The 19,139-nt window shown below is 54.2% G+C and overlaps 2 protein-coding genes and 1 pseudogene across 4 annotated transcripts; 1 reads left to right on the top strand and 2 right to left on the bottom strand.

The window, feature by feature from the left end:
- Window positions 1-1,071: 1,071 nt before the first annotated feature.
- On the bottom strand, window positions 1,072-5,539 carry CD2BP2 (CD2 cytoplasmic tail binding protein 2). Of its 2 annotated transcripts, none has more exons than XM_082671421.1 (7): window positions 5,477-5,539; window positions 4,837-4,940; window positions 4,478-4,610; window positions 4,193-4,350; window positions 3,673-4,108; window positions 3,485-3,591; window positions 1,072-3,397 (listed from the first exon to the last, which is right to left on the bottom strand). In XM_082671421.1, the coding sequence occupies exons 2-7, from the start codon at window positions 4,912-4,914 to the stop codon at window positions 3,287-3,289; spliced, it is 1,023 nt and encodes a 340-aa protein (XP_082527547.1). In that variant the 5' UTR covers window positions 4,915-4,940; window positions 5,477-5,539; the 3' UTR covers window positions 1,072-3,286. The 2 variants fall into 2 exon arrangements, with proteins under 2 accessions (XP_082527547.1, XP_082527548.1); XM_082671422.1 differs by lacking the exon at window positions 5,477-5,539 and adding an exon at window positions 5,293-5,465.
- A 315-nt stretch (window positions 5,540-5,854) lies between these two features.
- Window positions 5,855-7,174, top strand: LOC309833115 (sesquipedalian-1-like; annotated as a pseudogene). Its single transcript has 2 exons — window positions 5,855-6,015; window positions 6,538-7,174. The product of its transcript is annotated as a sesquipedalian-1-like (transcript).
- A 144-nt stretch (window positions 7,175-7,318) lies between these two features.
- Window positions 7,319-18,460, bottom strand: TBC1D10B (TBC1 domain family member 10B). The gene is made up of 9 exons (XM_082671176.1): window positions 17,489-18,460; window positions 13,974-14,073; window positions 13,561-13,668; window positions 13,353-13,459; window positions 9,947-10,061; window positions 9,755-9,820; window positions 9,346-9,535; window positions 8,863-9,017; window positions 7,319-8,774 (listed from the first exon to the last, which is right to left on the bottom strand). Exons 1-9 carry the CDS (start codon window positions 18,430-18,432, stop codon window positions 8,205-8,207), a joined length of 2,355 nt encoding a protein of 784 aa, XP_082527302.1. The 5' UTR covers window positions 18,433-18,460; the 3' UTR covers window positions 7,319-8,204.
- Window positions 18,461-19,139: the final 679 nt, after the last annotated feature.

The following is a 19,139-nucleotide window of genomic DNA, read 5'->3' as shown; positions in this document are numbered from 1 at the left end:
AATTTAAAAAAAAAAGTGATGCCTGTAAAAAAAAAAGTTTCGGTGAAACGCAAGGGACTTCACTTCTGTTGTCTTCCTCCCCCAAACCCATAACCCAAATCTAATCATGGGGGTAATACCAGACAAGCCCAAACTTTAGGAATTTGACAAAATACCTAACCAGCACTCCTCCAACTGGTCAAGGTCAGTGGAAACAAGTCTGAGGACCAGACAGAACAGAGGAAGCTAAGGAGACATGACAGCTAAATGTCCTGCAGTGTCCCAGATCGGGACACTGAAACAGAAGAGAGGCATTAGGGAAAAGCTAGTAAAATATAAAGTGTGAGGTTTAGTGAGCGGTAATCTGTCCATACAATTGAATGTTAGTCAACAATAAAAAAGAATAAAGTACTGTTACACGTTACATGGGTGAATCTTGAAAACATGCTAAGTAGAAGCAGCAGACACAGAAAACACAGACCACGTACGGTATGATTCCATTTGTAGGAAATGTCCAGAATAGGCAAATCTACCGGGACAGGAAGTAGATTAGAGGTTGGCAGGGACTGGAGGGTGAGGGGGGATGGAGAAGAATAGGGAGGAACTGCTGACAGGTGGGGTTTCTTTTAGAGAAAAATGTTCTAAAATGAGATTGTAGCAATGGTTGCACAACCCTGTGAATGTACTAAAAACAATGGTACTTTAAACGGGTGGATTCTATCTCAATAAAGCTGTTTAAAAATAGCAAGGTCGTTGGTACGTTGGCTGTAACAAACGTACTACTGAAAGATGTTAACAATAGGGGAAGCTGGGTGAACTCTGTACTATTTTTGGAAATTTTGTTAATCTACAAAACTACTGTAAGATATACAAAGCTTATATAAAAATATGTATTTTTATATATGTACACACACATAAATATGTACACAGTTTGTTTTTTTAAAGGCAAGGGAGTTAAGTGTTGATAGGGGCTTGAAACAGGGACATGGCGGAGGTAGAGAGAATTTACTGATGCTCATGAAGGAGAGGCATTCAGCTGGATGGAGTGTTAGTTTCCTATTGAGGCTATAACAAGTGACCCCAAACTTAACAACTTAAAACAACACGATTTTATTAGTTCTAGAAGAGGTCAAAAGTCCAAAATGGTTTTCACTGGGCTAAAACCCACAGTGGGGCTGCATTTCTTTGTGAAGACTCTGGGAAGAACCCGTTTTCTTGCCTCTTCCAGCTTCTACAGGCTGCTGCATTCCTCGGTACATGGCCCCTTCTTCCATCTTCAAACCCAGCCGTGGGTATAACATCTTCATCTCCCTCTCTTTGACCCGCCTCAGTCCCTTTCATGTAATAGGACCCTTGTGGTTACACTAGGCCCACCTCAATAATCCAGAATAATCTCCCCATCTCAGTCATTAACATAAGCACATTTCAAGGTCCCTTTTGCCATATAGTCATATATTCACAAGTGGCCATCTCTGGGGGCCATTATTCTGCCTACACATGATGTCTTCAGGGAGGTGAACACAGGAGGCTGTACGGGTGGGGAAGGTGAGATCAGCTTTGGATTGTGGAGCCCGGGGTGCCTTTGGGACATCCAGGGGAACTGCCCCCCATAGCTTCCATCTATTCACCAAACACTAAGTACCTCCCATAAGTCGGTCACTGGGGATATAAACGTGAACACTGTATCTCACTGGTCCTAAGACATCTGTTTTTCACTTTGGAACATTTCTGAAATCAGGAGGCAGCTCTGAACCAATGACATCTTACAACTGCAATGCGCAGGCTTTTCTTTCTAACTGACACATAAAGTAAGACATCTTACAATTGAAGGCATCTTAAAGTCAATGAAATCCAGGTCTGGGCTAGCACTAGAATGGGCCTAGTTATTATAGTAGTTAATTATTATATAAGTTGGGTGCCTCACTAGAGCATCAAGTATCCCCATGCCGCCCCTCCAGCCTTTCCTGGTTCCAAGCCTGACTCCTTCCACCCTCCCATCTGCCCCCACGGCTCTGGTGCTTGACTCTCCCGTAGGTAACAGACTCCACCAGAGCCCCGGCCACACCCATGCTCAGCTCCACCACAGCAGGGTCCACGAAACGGCCCCTTTCCCCAGGTGTAACCTCAGTCCTGGAGTCAGGCCCAGTGGTTTTCCACCTGGCTGCATGTGGGAAACACCTGGGAGCTTTTTAAAGCCCCAAACACCAGGCCATTACCTAGATCGATTCATTCAGAATCTCTGCGGAGTGATGTTACAGCTCCCCATAAAACTCCAACAGAGAGCCAAGGTAGAGAACTAACTAGTGTGAGTGAGAAGAGGCATAAGGCAGCACCGGTGGGAGGCGGAAGGTGTTTGGTTCAGACTATACAATTATGCATATCAGTCTTCCTCCCAATCCCTCCCCCTGACTCTGAATTCCTGGGAGGTGACCAGCCCAGTTCTCTCAGTTCCCTCAAGGCACTAACCAGTGTCAGACACATTGTGGAAGCCCAGAAAACGTAAGCCACAGGGCTTCCAAGGCCAGACAGAAAAGCCCTGGTGCCAGGAAAGGTCTTCGAAGGGAGCCCACTGGGTCTGGGCCCGCCCTCTGATGTGCTGTGTAACCTCCAGTGAGACACTGCCCACCTCTGTGCCTGTACAAAGCATGACTGGCCCAGGTGGCCTTGAAAGGTCCTTCAAGTGCCAACATTGAGTCTAGACTTTACCTAAGAGGCCGTTTCTATCCACTTCTAAGAAGTCTGAGGCAGTGGGGAGCCAGTGAGTATCAGCTTTCCTGCTCACTCCCAACAGATGTCCCAGCCTTTCCAGGCCTAAAGTCTCCACTTCTGGGGCTCTGTCCTGCACTGGCTGAAAAGCAGAGCATCTTAGGTCCTAAAAGCCAAAGACCTAAAAACAGCAAAACAAGAATTGCCAGAGAACTCTGGAGAACGGCATGTGAGTGGAGAGATTTTTAGATGGTGAACAAAGTCAGGTTGGGAGGCCACAAGACACCTGACAGGCCCAGCTCTGCCCCGAGGACTGGTAAACAAAGGCGAAGTGGTTCAAGGGACCAGAGACAAACTCCCAAGGAGGAACTTCATGAAAGGAAACACTCAAGGGCCAAAGCAAGTCCAAAGGGGTCTGGAAAACGTTCCCAACTTCTGGCCATCAGCCCAGCCAAGGCCCTAATACACAACTAAAGGCTTTTATTGGGGAAAGGAAGTTGACTGAAAAGTGGCCCCCGATATCCTCACTGCCTAAGGCAGCTGGGGCCTCCTCCGCAGAATCCAGGAAAGAAGGGGCCACCAAACTCGGCCCTCAGTAGGCTCAGGTGTAGAGGTCAAAATCAATCCGTTTGGAATTGTAGAACTGTCCGCCGGGGGTGTCCATCTTCCGGCAATACACACCGTCCGGGAAATAGCCTTCATTCACCCAGGTCTGCAAGAAGAGAGGGCAGAGCTGGGGGAGGACTAATGGGGTGGGGGGAGGGAGAGAAGAGGCAAAGTGAAGAAGAAAGGATTTTACCTGCATCTGGGTGCTGGAGAAGGGTCCATACAGCTCAGCATCCCCTGTGTTCTCCCACTTATATTCCCACATCACGTCGGCCAGACCATCTCCGGGCGACTCTGCGTCTAAAATAACAGGCAGAGCCATCTGGACCTCAAGGGGCCTGCCCCTGCCCACAACATCCCTCCTCTGCCCTTCAATCTTACCTCCTCTCTGGGCAGGGGTTGGGGTCTCCAGCTCCCCCTCCGCCACTTCCTCAGCAAACATGTCCAGGGAGGGTGGGGCTGTGGGGTCACGGGGTCCCTGGGTCTGGCACCCCAACCCCTTCAGCCGCATGGCCAATCGTTCCCTTGTCTCCTGATACACTCCGAGGTTGCCCCGAGCCACCATCTGGTCAGCCAACCCGGAGAGCCGGTCCAGGCGCTGGGGGGAACTGGGCCGCCCAGGCCCCTTGCTGCCCCCTTTGCCTCCTCCTCGGGCTCCCAGGCGCCTCAGTGCCCCAGCCACTGTCTCTCTTGGCAACATCAGCTCCAGAAGGCCCTCCAGGAGGGCTTGGGCGCTCATTGGTGTCTGGCCCAAGCTGTCCTCCTCCTCTGAGTCTGACGGCGGCCGCTGATTGGGCGGCCGCTCCCTGATCTTTACCTGCAACGTGAAAATGGGAAGGTTTTGTTTCTGACAAACTGCCAGCAAGGCCCAGGCCCAGCCACGTCCACCTCTGGCCCTCACCCAATCAATGTTGTCCAGCCAGCTGTCTCGGATCTGAGCTTCCCGGTTCAGGAAATAGTTGCCATCAGCATCAAAGTGGCCTTCCTCCATCTCTTCCTGCAGGTTGAAGGGTGTGATCCGCACACCTCCCTCACTGGGGAGTGTGGCTGCTTCCTGACCTGCACCAAAGACACAGGCGTCCCATGCTAGGAATGCAAAAATGAGACAGGAGCCTCCTGTGCTCTGTGACCTCAGAAACCCCTATTTGGTCCTCCAGCGGAAAGTCAGTTCTTGGCTATAGCTCACCTTCTACATCTTCTGAGGCCAGGATGTCATATTTGCTGGACCCTTCATCATCATCCTCCTCATCGCTGTCCAAAGAGTGTTTGCCTTTGAAGCGGCTCCCAGGACCTCCTGCCCCAGCCACAGGGTCCACCAACTGTGGGCAGCAGTCAGAAATCGAGAGAGATGCAGGTTACTGGCTATTACTCAAAATACTCTAGGATCTAGACTCAAACTGAAAATCCTGCAAACCCATTTCTCAGAGCACATAGAAAAGCTAGCCCTTTCCACCTTTTCTTTATCCCTCCAGATTTCTCTCTTGGCTTCTAGCTTTTTTTCCTCCCATCACTCCTCCCCAGAATGCAGGAATCTGGCCCCCTCACCTTTTTCTTGGGGGGACTGATTTCATCCTCATCATCCTCATCTCCCACGCCTTGGAAGGTCACTTTCCTCTTTGGCATGACTGGACAGAGGAGCCTTTCTCAAGCTGAGCCGAGGAAAAGGGTGCAGATTAAAGGAACTGGGTGAGGAGAATACTCACCGCGAGAGGATCTCCCGCACGACATATCTTTCCCTTAGTCGGTACTGGATCCAGTTTGGGAGGGGAGGGAGCACAGAATCAGGGGCCGAAAGGGGAGCTGGCAGCCAAGAGGCCCCCAGGACTTGGTCTGGCATCCGAAAGAGCTGCTGGAGCGGGGATGGAGAGGTGGACGCGCGGAGGAGCTCCCCACGGGCACCCCCCCCCCTTGAGACGGGCTCCCCCGCGTGACCACCACCATTCCCGGCCCCCGCAGTCCTGGGCGCGACGTTGCTCCGCGAGCAGACACCCGCTCAACCACCTCCAGCTTCCTCGCAGCCAGCGGGGCCTCGGCGAACCCAGGACCTGGCACCCTGGCAGCCCCGCTCCTCCCTGCGCCGAACTCCCGACTCCGTGGGGTGACCCCCAACTGTCCTGGGCTGTGTACAAATCAGAGTGGCAGCAGAGCCATGAGGACTCCAGCAACCCCGCCGGCGCGCGCTCACCTAAAGACCCAGGAAAGGCGGGGGAATCCAGGGAGACTGGTTTTCGCCAGGACTACATCCGGGTCACCCGCCCGCCACCACCCGGAAGAGAACTGCGGAAGGCGCCGGGGAAGGCCGGAAGTGGCTTCACTCGTGTTAGAGGACTAACTGAAGGAGAGGGCGGAAGTACGCGCTGAGCGGGGAAAGACACCCCCTCCCAGAAGTGACGTGAGACGTGTGGGGCGACGATGGCGAGCAGAGGGCACGTATGAACGCCTAGACCCTGATCGGACGAGAGGGATGGCCGGAAGTGGTCTCAATTCCCTCCTACAGCAGTAGAGGCTCTGGGGAGAAAGCGGAGCGCGCTTTACCTAAAGGGGCGCCCAGAGTCACGATGGAGGGGCAAAGTCCCAGCAGGGCCGCTGGGTCCCTGCCCTTGTTTCCCTTTCCCCGGTTGAGTCTCGTTTTCTCCAGGGCTGACTCTGCGCCTTTCATCATCTCATTAGAGATCCTGCCTTCCTACTCTCAGCGTTCCGTTGTCCGCCCTCTCCTAGTTCGAGGTGCGGCCTTGCTCTTGTCCCAGAGGGGTTGCTCGGTTCTCCTGGGGCATTTTCCCAGCCCAGCTCCTTTTAGGACCCAGGGGAAGTCATTTACCCCACGCCTACCACCTGGGCAATTTCCCGGTTTCTGAGGTGGGAAAAGCCATAATAGGAGAGGTGGCAGTGGCACCTGTGCCCAGTACCGAGGCCAGAGGTCCCTTGTGCCCTCATCTCAGGTACGCCTGGAAAAGGGCAGTAGTGGATACCCGTGCCCCCCACCCCCGCCGAAACAGGACCCCAGCCCAGCAGCCCCTGCCCAGGTTTTGTACTCTGTCCCAAGGGGCAGAGCTGGGGTTGGAAAGTGGGAGTAGGTCCCAGTGCTCAGGGTATAAGACCTCTACCTCTTGAGGATACTCAGAGTCTGAATCCCAGTAGGCCAAGGCTGGGCCCAGAAAGAGCCTACTGGAGCCAGAGGAGGGCACTGGGGGCAGCTGCGGTCCCTAGGATACCAGATGGTCCACCCCTCCTTTCTCCTGCCCCTAGGGTTTCCTCCCAGGATGGACTACCATGAAACTGCACAAGTCCATGCTCAGTTTCTTCCGTGGCTACAGAACACAGGCTCTGGACCGGGAAGGCATCCTGCTAAAGAAGGGGGCCAGAAATACCAGCTACCAGCACCGCTGGTTCATCCTCCGGGGAAACCTCCTCTTCTACCTGGAACTGGTACCAGGCTGACCCACACACCCCTGAGCCTCATCCTGTTAGAGAACTGCCAGTGAAGCCACGCCTTGGGGCCACAGAACCCTACGCCTTTACCATCCTGACCCCAGGGGTAGAAGGTGGGCAAGCCTACAAGCCGGCAGCAGAAAATCAGGAGAAGCTGGGAGCCTGGCTGTGCTGCTACGCTCTCTGGAGGGCCAGCACCAGGAGCTGTGCCAGGCAGCTGGACAAGAGACCAGCTCACCCCCAGAGGACTGTGGCTCCCCACAGTAAAGAGAGGGCAGTACCCTCTCCAGCTTGCAGGAGTTGCACGAGCACTCTGGGAAGGAGATCCGGGTGCTGCAGGCAGCGCACAGACAGCTCCAGGAGGCCAGTGACAACGGAGGCAGTGGATCCCAGGCAGAAGTGGAGTGGGAGCTCAACCACTGTCTGTTGATGAGTGACTAACAGACCAAAGGCCAAAAGGTACCTACCTGCCGAGACCAGGAGACCAGCCGATTGCTTCAAGAGACACCCACATCCTGACTAGCTCCATCACTTCCTCCCTCCTTGTCCTTATTCTAACCCCCTTCATCAAATAACAATGCAGGAGACAGGCCCAGGTACAACAGCAGGTTCTTTTCCGGTTCCTCAAAGCGCCGCACAGGGTGGGGGCAGAGACAGAAGAAAATGTAAACATTGGGTTTCACCCCCTGGTGCTCAAGGGAAGACCCCTTACCCAGGTAGGGGCTGGAGAGTTGGAAGGGAACAAGGTGAAAGGTGGGAGCCCTGGTGAGACAAAGCAGGGGAGGCCTGAGAATACAGAGAAAGGTAGGTGAAGAGGAAGGAGAGCAAGGAGGGTGGTGGTGGGGAAGTGGGGGACATTTCCTGCTCCAGTGCATGTCCCCTTAAATAAACCAGCGTGCAAGAACATGGTGGAGGAAAACCAAAGGACAGAAGAGAGTGAACACCCCCACCCTGGGCCAACCGGGTCCTCCGTACATAATTACAACACAGAGATGTCCAGAAGGAGAACACGAAGAGCCTGGGCCCCCCACCAGGAAGTGGGGGGAGACAGGCAGGACTGAAGAAGGGAAAAGGAACCCAGCTCCACTTCATGGGTAAGGGGAGTGACTGGAGTGTAAGAATCTGAAAACCGCTGACTCCCATTGCCAAAAGTCACCCCTGTGGTGACAAAAGGCCAATCAGGACAGCACCTGGGAAGGGATCCCAGAGGGAATCGGGGCAGGAGTGACAGAGACCCCAGCTGGGCCTAACTGGAGGGCTCCAGACTTGTTCGCTGCTGCCCCAGGGAAATGCAGCTGCCCCACGTACTCTGACTGTCCTGGCCGTGTAGGGATCAGCAGCTGGCATTGAGACGGGGAATCAAGCCACTTTCCTCAGAAGGAGGGACAGCCTGCCAAGGGGGCCGGGAGCAGCACCCCAGGTCAAGGCCTGCTCTTGGCTGAGGGAAGAAGAGAGGGCCCTGCAGTCCAGCCCCAGGGCAGAGGTCAGAAGTAAGCATCCTGCCGGGCCTCTGATGCTGAGGACCTGTCCCCGCCATCCTGGGGGGCTGGGGGTCCATCTGCCTTCCGACGCAGCGAGAGCTTCCTGCCCTGAGCCTTCTTCTCCTGCTTCTGCCGCTCCTTCTCCTGCTTCTGCCGCTCCTTCTCACGTTCCTTTTCCTGTTTCTGCCGCTCCTTCTCCTGCCTCCGGGCCTCCTTGCTGGGAGCCAGTGGGGTGCTGTTGCCAGTAGGCGAAGGAAGGGATGGATGCAGTCCCTCAGCGGTGACCAGAGGCCCTGGGGCAGGCCCAGCACTGGCCCTGCGGACAGGAGGGGGTGGAGAGGGGGCCCCTCCAGCTGCCCGAGAGCCTCGGCTCTTGAGGCCAGGGAGGCTGAGGAGGCTGGAGGAGGGGCCAAGGGGTGGCTGCTGCCGCCGACGCTCCTCATGGATCGCCCGGGAACCGTGTAGTCTCCGTGAGGGCCGATACTGCAGCTCGCCCCGGGTTTCCCGCCACTTCTTGAGCTGGGCCGAGTTCTCTCGCTCAATCAGTGCTTCTGTCACTGGGAGGTTGGTCACCTAGATGGAGAAGAAACAGGTACCAGAATAAGATTGGGGATGGGGATGGGCCAAAGCAGGTGTGAGGTATGCTAAGGCTAGGGCCTACCTCATGCACCAGGAAGTCCTCCTGCATGCACTGTTGGGGCAGATTGCGCAGCTGCTCCATGGTTTCATACATGCCTTGGCAGGAGCGCAGCTTCTCCACAGAGCCCAGCGTGTGCCGCAGCAGCACCAGGGCCACCCGGAAGATGATCTTGACGCCTGCAGGGTCCAAGGAAGAGAGGCTGGATGATCAGCCCAGGATCTCAGCCTGTCCCATTTAGGAGGGACTCACAGCCCCCATCCCTGTCTACTGCCAACCTTACAAATGAGGAAACTGAGGCCCTAAGAAGGGAAACAAGCTGCCATGGGTTTTAGGTTCCTGGGAGGTAAAGCAAGCTGTGGGCTGGTGGCAGAGCCAACAAGATCAGGCCTCAGTTTCTCCAGCCCCAAGACATCTTCCAGTGAAGCCTTATGTCAGCAGGCCACCCTCTGGCAGCCACCATGGAAACCGCAGCCCCGTCATGGCCTGAAATGGCTACAGAAGTACCTTCACAGAAGAACATATCCCAGACACGTAGCACTGAAGCCCAGGGAAGAGTGCGGGCAAAGATGCACATGAACCATTCTGTCATGTACAGCACGGGGTCAATGCGCTGCCGTCGCAGGTGCCGATGTGCCAGTGGGGAGGCCCGGCGCAATAGCGCAAAAAAGATTTCTCCATCCAGTTGAATGGCCTCCTGAAAGTGGGACAAACCATGAGAAGAGGCCTGCTGAGGACCCTTGGGGTAGAACCGGCCCTGGTAGTCAGTACCCATCCACGAAGTGGGATCCTCACCTCAGTAGGAGAGGCCCAGAACAGAGGGACAGAGTGGTACAGCGTGGGGCAGGACAAGGACCACCCTGCAGTCTTGGGGAAAAGTCACAGCCCCAGTTGCACCCAGCCTCCAGACACTCACCAGCCCTGCACTATAGTAACCGGGGAGGTACTTGTCGCAGATCTGCACCAGGCACCAAAAGGCTTGCTGAGAAGGGCAAGAACAAGGAGGGAGGGATGGGGCCTGAGAAACAGGGAGGAGGGAGCTCCCCCATCACCACTGTAGGCCAAGATCCTCCCAGCCCCTCCCCAACCAGGCCCAGCGTCTGCTGACCTCAGCAGGCATGTGCATGAGCAGCACTGCGGCCACGGGGGCCTGGGCCTGGCAGTAGCCCTCGTCAGGCCGGTAGATAGTGTAGGCCTTCAGGATTCGATACAGGTCCTGTTGCCTGTGGGTATGGGGAAAGACCATGAGGAAAGTCACAGGAGTTGGGAGCTCTCGCCCCCAAACTAACCCGCACCCCCCGAGAGCCCCCCTATATCCCGTGGCAGATCAACCCCAGAGCTTTACCACCACAACCTCTATCCACCTTCCTAATCCTGCCTATCAAGCTTAAGCCAAAGACTCAGACCGTAACCTAAGCTTTGTTCCAGGCTCTAGGCTTCCGCCCTTGCCTGCACACCCACGTGCTCCCCACCCGTGTCCCCACACGGGCTGTGCTCTCTCTCTGTCTGCTCCCATCCCGTAAACCTTCAAGGTCATCTTCTTCAGGAAGCTTTTCAACAGCGTCAGCCCTCCTCTGGCACTGTCTGAATGCTTTTACTGCCCCAGAGCAGGCACTCTCCCAGGGCAGGCCCTGCCTTATCTGTCTGGAATTCATCAGTCCCGCCGGGCAGAGCCCTGGTTCTCGGTGTAGGCTTGGGAAGCCAGCTGTGCCTCAGACCTTTCTCTTGTCTCTGCATCCAAAAGAATAAACTCTCTGCCCTAGATCTGTTCCTCTTCCCTGAGGGTGCCCCATCTCTGTGTGTGGGAATCCCATCCCCTCAGCCCCACATCAGAAAACAGCGAGCCTTCCATCACTCCCCACAGCTAATTATCAAGTCGTATCAACACTACCTTCTGAATTTTATTCACGCCTATTCCCTCTCTCCGCACGTCTATTCCCTCTCTCCGCCGCCACAGCCACTGAGCAGCTCAGACCTTCATCTCTTAACCAGGACGATGTAATAACCTCCCAGATCCTCTCCCTGCCTCCAGTCACACACACCTGACCACTGCTTACATAGTGTTTCTCAAAATTCAGTCACTGGAGTGTGGTCTTCATTTGTGCTTTATCTGCACACCACCCCACTATTATTTATTTTTTCTCCACTTTGTAATAAGGTCCATGAAATGACAGGTTTGATATACTAGTTATTTCATCTAATATATATTAAAATAAACATGTAACTTCCCTAAGCTCCCATGCTACATTCACCCACCTGCCTGCTTCTGTGCCCCTGCCTTCTCCCCTGTTGCTATGGGTGAACTATCTGTGATCCTGGCCAACCACAGCCTTTCCACTTGGACACTGGGTCCCATCCCCTCTCGCCTACACAGGCCATCCCTCCAGCAACCTTCCCATTGTTTGTGCGTCATCCATTTTTCTCTAACTACAGAGGCTGGCATACCAACATGTCATTTCTTCTAGCTTAAAAAAAAAAAAACACCTCGTGACTTCCCTGGCGGCCCAATGGTTAAGACTCCATGCTTCCACTGCAGGGGGTGCGGGTTCGAGCCCTGGTCGGGAAAATAAGACCCCGCATGCCACAGGGCATGGCCAAAAAACAAACAAAAACCTCTCTCTACCCAGCCTTCCCCTCTGAATACCACATCGTTTCTTTCCTACCTATTCAGCCAAACCCACCTAGAGTACAGACTTGCTATCTTCAAGTTCTTTCCTCCCATCCTCCAGTCAGGCTTAAGCCCCCTGCTCCACACAAAACTGCTTTTATCAAGGTCACCAATGACCTCCACATTGCTAAATCCAGAGGTTGATTTGCAGACTTCACTTTACTTGACCCGTCAGCAGCATTTCATACAGCTGATCCCGAAACCCCTCTTCACTTTGCTTCCAGGAATCACACTCTCCTGGTTTTCGTTATACCTCACCAGCTTCTTCCAGGCTCCTTTACAGGTTCTTTCTCATCTTCCCATTCTTGAAATGTTGGAGCTGCAGGGCTCAATCTTTGAACAGCTTCCTTTCATATCTACACTTGCTGCCTTGATGACCTCATCTAGTCCCATGGGTGAGATCTGGTCCCGTGTAGAGCCTGACAACTCTCAATTTCCAATCTGTCTCCAGTTTAAACCTCGCCCTGGATGTTGTGTCCACTGTACATCCAGCTTACTTGGCATCTCCATCTGGATATCCAGTGAGTATTTCAAACTTCACATTCCAAAAATGAGCTCCTGATATACCCTTCAAGCCTACGTTCCCCCCAGTTTTCCCATCCATATCAGTATATTGCAACTCCATTCATTCTAGTTTCTAAGACCAAAAACCTTGAGAGTCTTCCTTAACTACTATCTCTCTCTCTCTCTCTCTCTCTCACTCACACACACACACACACACACAAACACACACACACACACACACACACTCTCTCTCTCTCTCTCTCTCTCTCTCTCTCTCTCCCTCTCCACATCTAATCCACTGGCAAATTCTTTTGGCTTTACCTTCAAAATATATCCAGTTTCACAGCTACCATCCTGGTCTATCTATCATCATCTCTTTCCTGGATTATGGAAATAGTCTACCTGGTCTCTCTGCTTCTGCCCTTGTCTCCTATAGTCTATTGTCAGCACAGCAGCCAGAAATGATCCTTTTTTTTTTCTTCCAGCCGTGCTGCGCAGCATGTGGGATCTTAGTTCCCCAACCAGGGATCAAACCCATGCCCCCCGCAGTGGAAGCACAGAGTCTTAACCACTAGACGGCCAGGGAAGTCCCAGAATGATCTTTTTAAAACACAAGTCAGATCAGGTCACTTGTAACCAAATCTCGGCTCACATTCTCTTTTCCCCTTTCTTGCTTTAAACTCTTCTATTTACCACCATTGTACATACAACATACTTTCATTCTTTTATTTATTGTCTATCCTTACTAAAATATAAGCCCTGAGGGGGCAGCTGTCATCTGTAGCTAAAACAGTACCTGGCAGATAGCAGACGCTTGACTAATATTTGCTGAAAGGATGAACCTACTGTTAAATGTCCATCCACATGCTCCCACAAGGAGCTGAGAACCACCTAAAAACATCGCACACTACTAGGAAGCGATCTATAGCCTTCGTGAGGAAGCCGGGCAAACAGAACAAAGATCGAAGGGCCTGGGCACAGCATTTAAGGGCCCTTAATTGCTTTTCCAGCCTCAGCTCTACCCAACCCCACTGCCCAGACACAGCTTACATAACCCCCAAGCCAGGAAAAACCTGCCCCTTGCTCTGCTCCCATCTATCCTTTAAAACCTAGTTCAAATGCAACCTCTTCAATGAGCCCTTGATGTGCCTCCCCTTCCCCTCACCAGCACCCCACCCCACCCCCATCACCCTGAATCACAGTCTCCCTCCCAGGAGACTTCCTTCAACATGGCTAGACACTCAATCCATTAAGGACCACTCCTGTAGAAGTTCTGGAAGGCAAGACTGCCTTCAACCCAGCCCTGTATCCACCACTGACTCATATAGTCAGGTCGCCTTACCCATGCCCGCCTCGAGCAGCAAACATCTCATGGAAAGGGAACTGACGGTGCAGGTCCTTCTCAATCACATCCAGCCACTTAGGGTCCCCAGGAGCCCGTTCCAACTCCTGCAGTGGGACAGCTGAGATTATCTCAGGATCTGGGGGAACTGATGATACCCTTCACACAGACACTGTCACACGTCCCCACACCCTGGAGCTGTGCGCACCTCAAACTTGCCCGGGTTCTGCTCCAGGAGTTCCTTGCTATTGGACAAGTACTGCCAGGCCTTGGCTCTGAGGGAGGATGGGATCCCCTTCCGGCAGCGCAGCTTCACCTAAGGCAGAGTGGCAGGCAGGGGAACAGCTTCAGTGGCAGGCACAGCCTCCAAGCTTTCCCCAGCAGTCCTTGGGCTCCCTGGGACACTCGTACCACATCCCATAGGCTTCACTCCACTGGACCCCGCCTGGCCTTCTATCTTTAAAGCTACTCCTCCCCCAAGGCCCAAGTACCACCTACCCCCAACATGGTCTGGAGAGCAGATACTATCAGGTTCCTGGGCTTCCCCAGAGCACAAGGGCCCACCCTGTCCTCCCCACCCCCACCACGTCCATTGCCCTGCCCACCACAGCCTTCTCAAACCTTCTGGAAACGCCGTGAAAGCCATTTATCCCAGTGACTGAACATCTCCAGCCATTTGAGCTCCCGCTGCCGAGCCACATCCACAGGAATGGAGCTCTCTCTGAGGATATGGGGAGTATGGAAGAGGTCAGTAGCAGTAGTATAAAATCCAGATTGCTGGGGGGACTGAGGCAAGCCACTTCCCCAAGCTCAAACATGAGAGATCAGACCATAAAAGCATTTTGTGAGCTACCAATACCAAACATTAGGATGTCTGGTCATTCTGGCCATCCAAGGTCCTAGTTCACCACACTAAATGGAATTTCCTTGGAATCTCTGAACAGAGATCACATTCTCATGTTGGATCGCTATACAGAGGCTGTGTTCAAATCCCACTTAAGACATATACAAGTTTGGGGAGAGAGCACGGAATACTGAAAAGCTACACTTTGCATTAGACCTGGATCCAAGTTCTAGGTTTGCCACCTATTCACTGTGTGGCCTTGGGCAAGTCACTCTCTAAGCCTCAATTTCCTCACGTGTAAGATGGAGAGAAAAATAGTATCTACCTAAGAGGTTATATGAGCTAACACATAGCAGTGACTCAGTAAGTAACAGCAATTATTATCCATAAAATAAAATACATAACAAACATACTTCCCTGTCCCCTTAGAAGCAACTGTCTGAGTTTCCTTCTACAAAACTCAAGATCCCTTGCACCATCTGCAATTTCCGCTACCTCCTCCTCCCTGAAATCACCCCACATTCCCAAGCAAATGAAGCTCTCCTTGCACTGTTTGCTCACTGTTCTTTCAGAGCTTCGCACTCAAGATACCCCATCAGTCTTGAAACAGTTAGTTGTAGGAGCCAGTACCAGGTGAGTGGAATGGAAGAAAGAGCTTGGGTTTCCAGATAGACCTGAGCTCAAAGCCCAGTTGTCCCTTAGAAGTTGGGGAGTCTTGGCAAGTGATAACCTAAGTCTCTTCCTTATAAATGTAAAAAGGAATGCCACCACCTACATCACAAAGTTATGAGAGGACTATTGAGAAACTGTATATAAAGGACTGCTAAATGGGAGGTTTAAAGTTAGTTTCCTTTGTCCCAGAAACTCCTTAAACTAAAAGGTGATTTCTCGGGCTTCCCTGGTGGCGCAGTGGTTAAGAGTCTGCCTGCCGATGCAGGGGACACGGGTTCGTGCCCCGGTCCGGGAGGATCCCACATGCCGCGGAGCGGCTGGGCCCGTGAGCCACGGCCGCTGAGCCTGCGCGTCTGGAGCCTGTGCTCCGCAACGGGAGAGGCCACAACAGTGAGAGGCCCGCGTACCGCCAAAAAAGAAAAAAAAAAAAAAGGTGATTTCTCATTCATCTCTATCATAAGGCAATTCCAAACTCTACTAAAGGCCAGGAAGAGTAAGATACCTTTCCTGCCCTCAAAAGGTCACAAGCTAGCAGGGGAGATAATTGCAATATGTGAGGGAAATGCAATTACAAAGATGCACAGAAGAGGCACCTAATCGGAGTAGGGGCAATGGATATCAGGGAAGGTTTCCTGGAGGAAGGGACATCTGAGGTAAGCCATGAAGGACTGAGTAGAACATGGCAGGGAAAGACCGGGAGAAGGGCATTCCTGGCTGATGGTACAGCCTGAGTATGAAGGGAGAAAGACTACAATCACTTCAACAGGACCACAGCACACAGTGCATGGTGAGAAGGCGGTGGAAAAGAAGACCAGAGAGGCTGGCAGAGCCAGAACATAAGGAGCCTGTGCGCAGGCTAAAGCGCTTGGACTTTATCCTGTGGACAGTGCTGAGCTGCTAACAGCTTTTAAGGTAACGTGTGCCACAGTCAGCCTTGCCTCAGAAGTTGATTCTGCCAGCATGGAAGATGGATTTTAGAGGGACAAAATTAAAAGCAGAGAATTAGGGCTTCCCTGGTGGCGCAGTGGTTGAGAGTCCGCCTGCCGATGCAGGGGACACGGGTTCGTGCCCCGGTCCGGGAAGATCCCACATGCCGCGAAGCGGCTGGGCCCATGAGCCATGCCCGCTGGGCCTGCACGTCCGGAGCCTGTGCTCCGCAACGGGAGAGGCCACAACAGTGAGAGGTCCACGTACCGCAAAAAAAAAAAAAAAAAAAAAAAAAAAAGCAGAGAATTAGCACCCCGCACCGTGCCTGGTACACAAGAGGGGCTCACTAAAACCCAATTCAATGCAAGTTCCTCAGGGCAGCAGGGTATTGAGGAGAGTGCCATTGGTCACACGGATCCAAATTGTTTGAGTGGGGCAAGTCACTCAACTGCTCTAATCCTGTTTCTTCATCTATAAATTAGGTACAGCAATGCATCCCTCATGCATGGGAAAGCACCAGGGTCAAACTTAAGTTGCCCTCCCCACACAGGACCGAGAACGTTGGTACTCAAAGATTTTCTGATTTTTTTGTTGGATTACAATCCCTCCCACAGGGCTTCCCCCAACACCAGGCAGGTCCCCCTCACCCCAACACGCACAGCCATGACTAAATCCTACTCATTCTTCACAATTCAGATCAGTCCAGCTGAATGCCCAGACTGGGCAAAAGATCCCTTCCCTAGCTGCTCACAAAACCCTGTGATGATCTCCAGGCTAAACCTAACGTATTATATTGAAACCAACTGTTTTAAGTATTTGTCTCTCCTCTAGATGATGAGCACCTTGAAATGATTATTTTATCCTTAGTACCCAGCACAGGGCCTGGCACTGGGGGTTCTCAGGCAGTGCTGTAAACTGAACTGACCAGCAGGTTAAAGGGGTACAGGAACAATGATCCAAAGAGAGGGAAGGAAGAAGTCAGAAGCAATCACACCCTCACCTCAGAAGTGACTCAGGCCCCTGGAGGGAACTAGGAAAGAGTAAGCCCGCCTGGGGAGATGAGGAAATGGGGAAGAGGCCTCCTCCACCCCCTTTCCTTCAGTGAAAACACAAGACTGCTCTTCTGTTTCACAGACGGGCCCTACCTTCAGAGTCTCTCCTCCATCAAACAGACTTCCCCACCTCACCACCACATCAGACCTAAGGCTATGGGGGAAGGGAGCTGCCTGCATCCCTCCAGACTTTCTCCCTAAGGAACCAAACATCTCTACCAGAACCCCTGTCCAGCCAACCCTCCAGAATATCTGACCTGTAGCTGGAGTTTCCCACCAAGGAGCTGGGACAACCTGAGGTACAATCTCATTCAACCTTTCACTTCACAGAGGAGGAAAGTGAGGCACTAACTCAAATGTGGAAGGCACTAACTCAAGGGCACACACACACCAAAGGCAAGGCTTAGGCTCAAACCCAGGACTCCCGACACCTGGTCTCAAACCCTAACACGCTGGTGCCACAGAAACCTCAGGAAACTAGGCGTGATAAGGATTGTTAAGCATTCCCATTCCCACTAATCACCCCGTGGATCCTCAGAGGAGGATGGGCAGCGAGATCGTGGGCAAGGCGTATCATCCCCCCCACCCTGCAACCTCTACTTCCATGAAGCAGGCCCGCTGGGTGCCCACTGGGTACTCACAGGCTGCCCGAATACTGGCTGCCCCCAAGGAAGCCGTACTTGTCCGTCTTGCGCAGGGCCAGCCCATTTATCTCCGAGTCTGAGCCCATGGAGCTCACATCATCCGCCAAGGACTCTAAGGTCCCAGACATGAGGCTCACGGAGTCCAAGTAGCTCAGAGTGTCTGGAGCCTGCCCTCGAGGCCCAGAGATTCCAGGTCCCAGGCTGGACGTGGAGCCTAGGTCCTGAGAGTTTTCAGCAGGCTCCAGAGCTGGGGTCACCGTCACGACAGCTACCGGGGCCTCACATGTCCCTGAAGGGCCTGTGCCAGGCCCTGAGGGGTCCTCTGGCGCCTGTCCTGTTGATGCTGATGCTGCAGCTCCATGTCCACTTGTCACCTGTCCTGCTGTCACTGCTGCAACCCGTGCAGTCACTCCTGAGGCCACAGTGGTTCCCGGCTTGGGGGCAAGCGGGGGTTTGGCGGTCAGGGCCCCAGGAGCCGTTCCTGAAGGGGTCCTGGTGCAGGTCCCGGTGAGGGTACCTGGCCCAGGATCGGGTGAGGTTCTGGCCTCCTCCGTCTTCGGAGAGTCTGCCCCTGGGGCCAGAGCCATGGACCTCTCGGCTCCTCCCACAGCCTCAGGCACCAAGGGCTCTGGGTCGGAGACCTGCGCCCTCAGGGCTTCGGGTGAGGCCTCCAGGGTCAGCCCCACCTCCGTGCTGCCGGTGACTGTCGGGGCGGGAGCCAGGGCCGAGTCCGAGGTCTGGGCTGGACCCGGTACCCATGCGGGCCGCGCCTCCCCGGGGGCCACCAGGGTGACCGGGGCCGAAGTGGCCGTGGTCACTGGCGGCCCCGGAGCTACCACCACGACGGGCCCGGCCCGGGAGCCGCGGGGCGGCGGCGACGGGGCCGCGGGGGCGCCATGACGGCGCGGCGGGGCCACCAGGGGCGCCGGGCCCGTCTCCATGACCGCGGGCCGCCCCTCACATCCCCCCGCCGCGGCGGCCGCAAAAGGCGCCGCCCCTCAGGCCGCTCCCCACCGCCCGCCGAGGAAGGGGAAAGGGCGAAGGGCGCGGCCCGGCGCGCGCCGGGGTCGTTGCTGGCGCGCGGGGGGCCACCCGGCACGCGGAGCCGGGGCACGGGTCCCGGGGCGCCAGGCGCCGGGGTGTCGCTCGCGCCCTCTCCCCCCTTTCGCACTCTCGCCGCCTCCCCCTCCCTCCCGCTTCGGGCGAGCGGCCCACCTCGCGCCTGCGCACAAGCCCCGGTGCCGGCCAAGAGGCCAGCGTTTCGGCGCTTCACGCCTGCGCGCGGGCGGTCCCATCGCGCTCCTTTTTTCTCCCTCCTCGTCAGAGGGCTTGGACGAATAATAGGAGAGAGAGAACTGGGTTTCTGCCAATCGTTGGAAGTGTGGGTGGGGCTGGAGGTGGGAAGGGGGTGGGTAATTTGGGAAGAAGAAACAGACAAGGCGGAGGTTATAAAACCAATGAGAGGGCGAGTGAAGGCAGGAGGAGGCGGGACGAAGGGAGTAACTAATAGAAAAGCAGGAAGATGAACCTCCTGGCCAATAAAGATGGCTGAAGAGTGAACGACTGTAGAAGGAGGCGGGTGCTGTGCGAGAAGAGGCGGGCCTGCCTAATAGGAATGGTTAAAAGGGAGCCAATGAAAAGGGGAGTA

The sequence above is a fragment of the Grampus griseus genome, assembly GCF_964374135.1.
Source record: "Grampus griseus genome assembly, chromosome: 14".
Lineage (NCBI taxonomy): Eukaryota > Metazoa > Chordata > Mammalia > Artiodactyla > Delphinidae > Grampus > Grampus griseus.
This window is presented reverse-complemented; position numbering and strand designations above follow the sequence as displayed.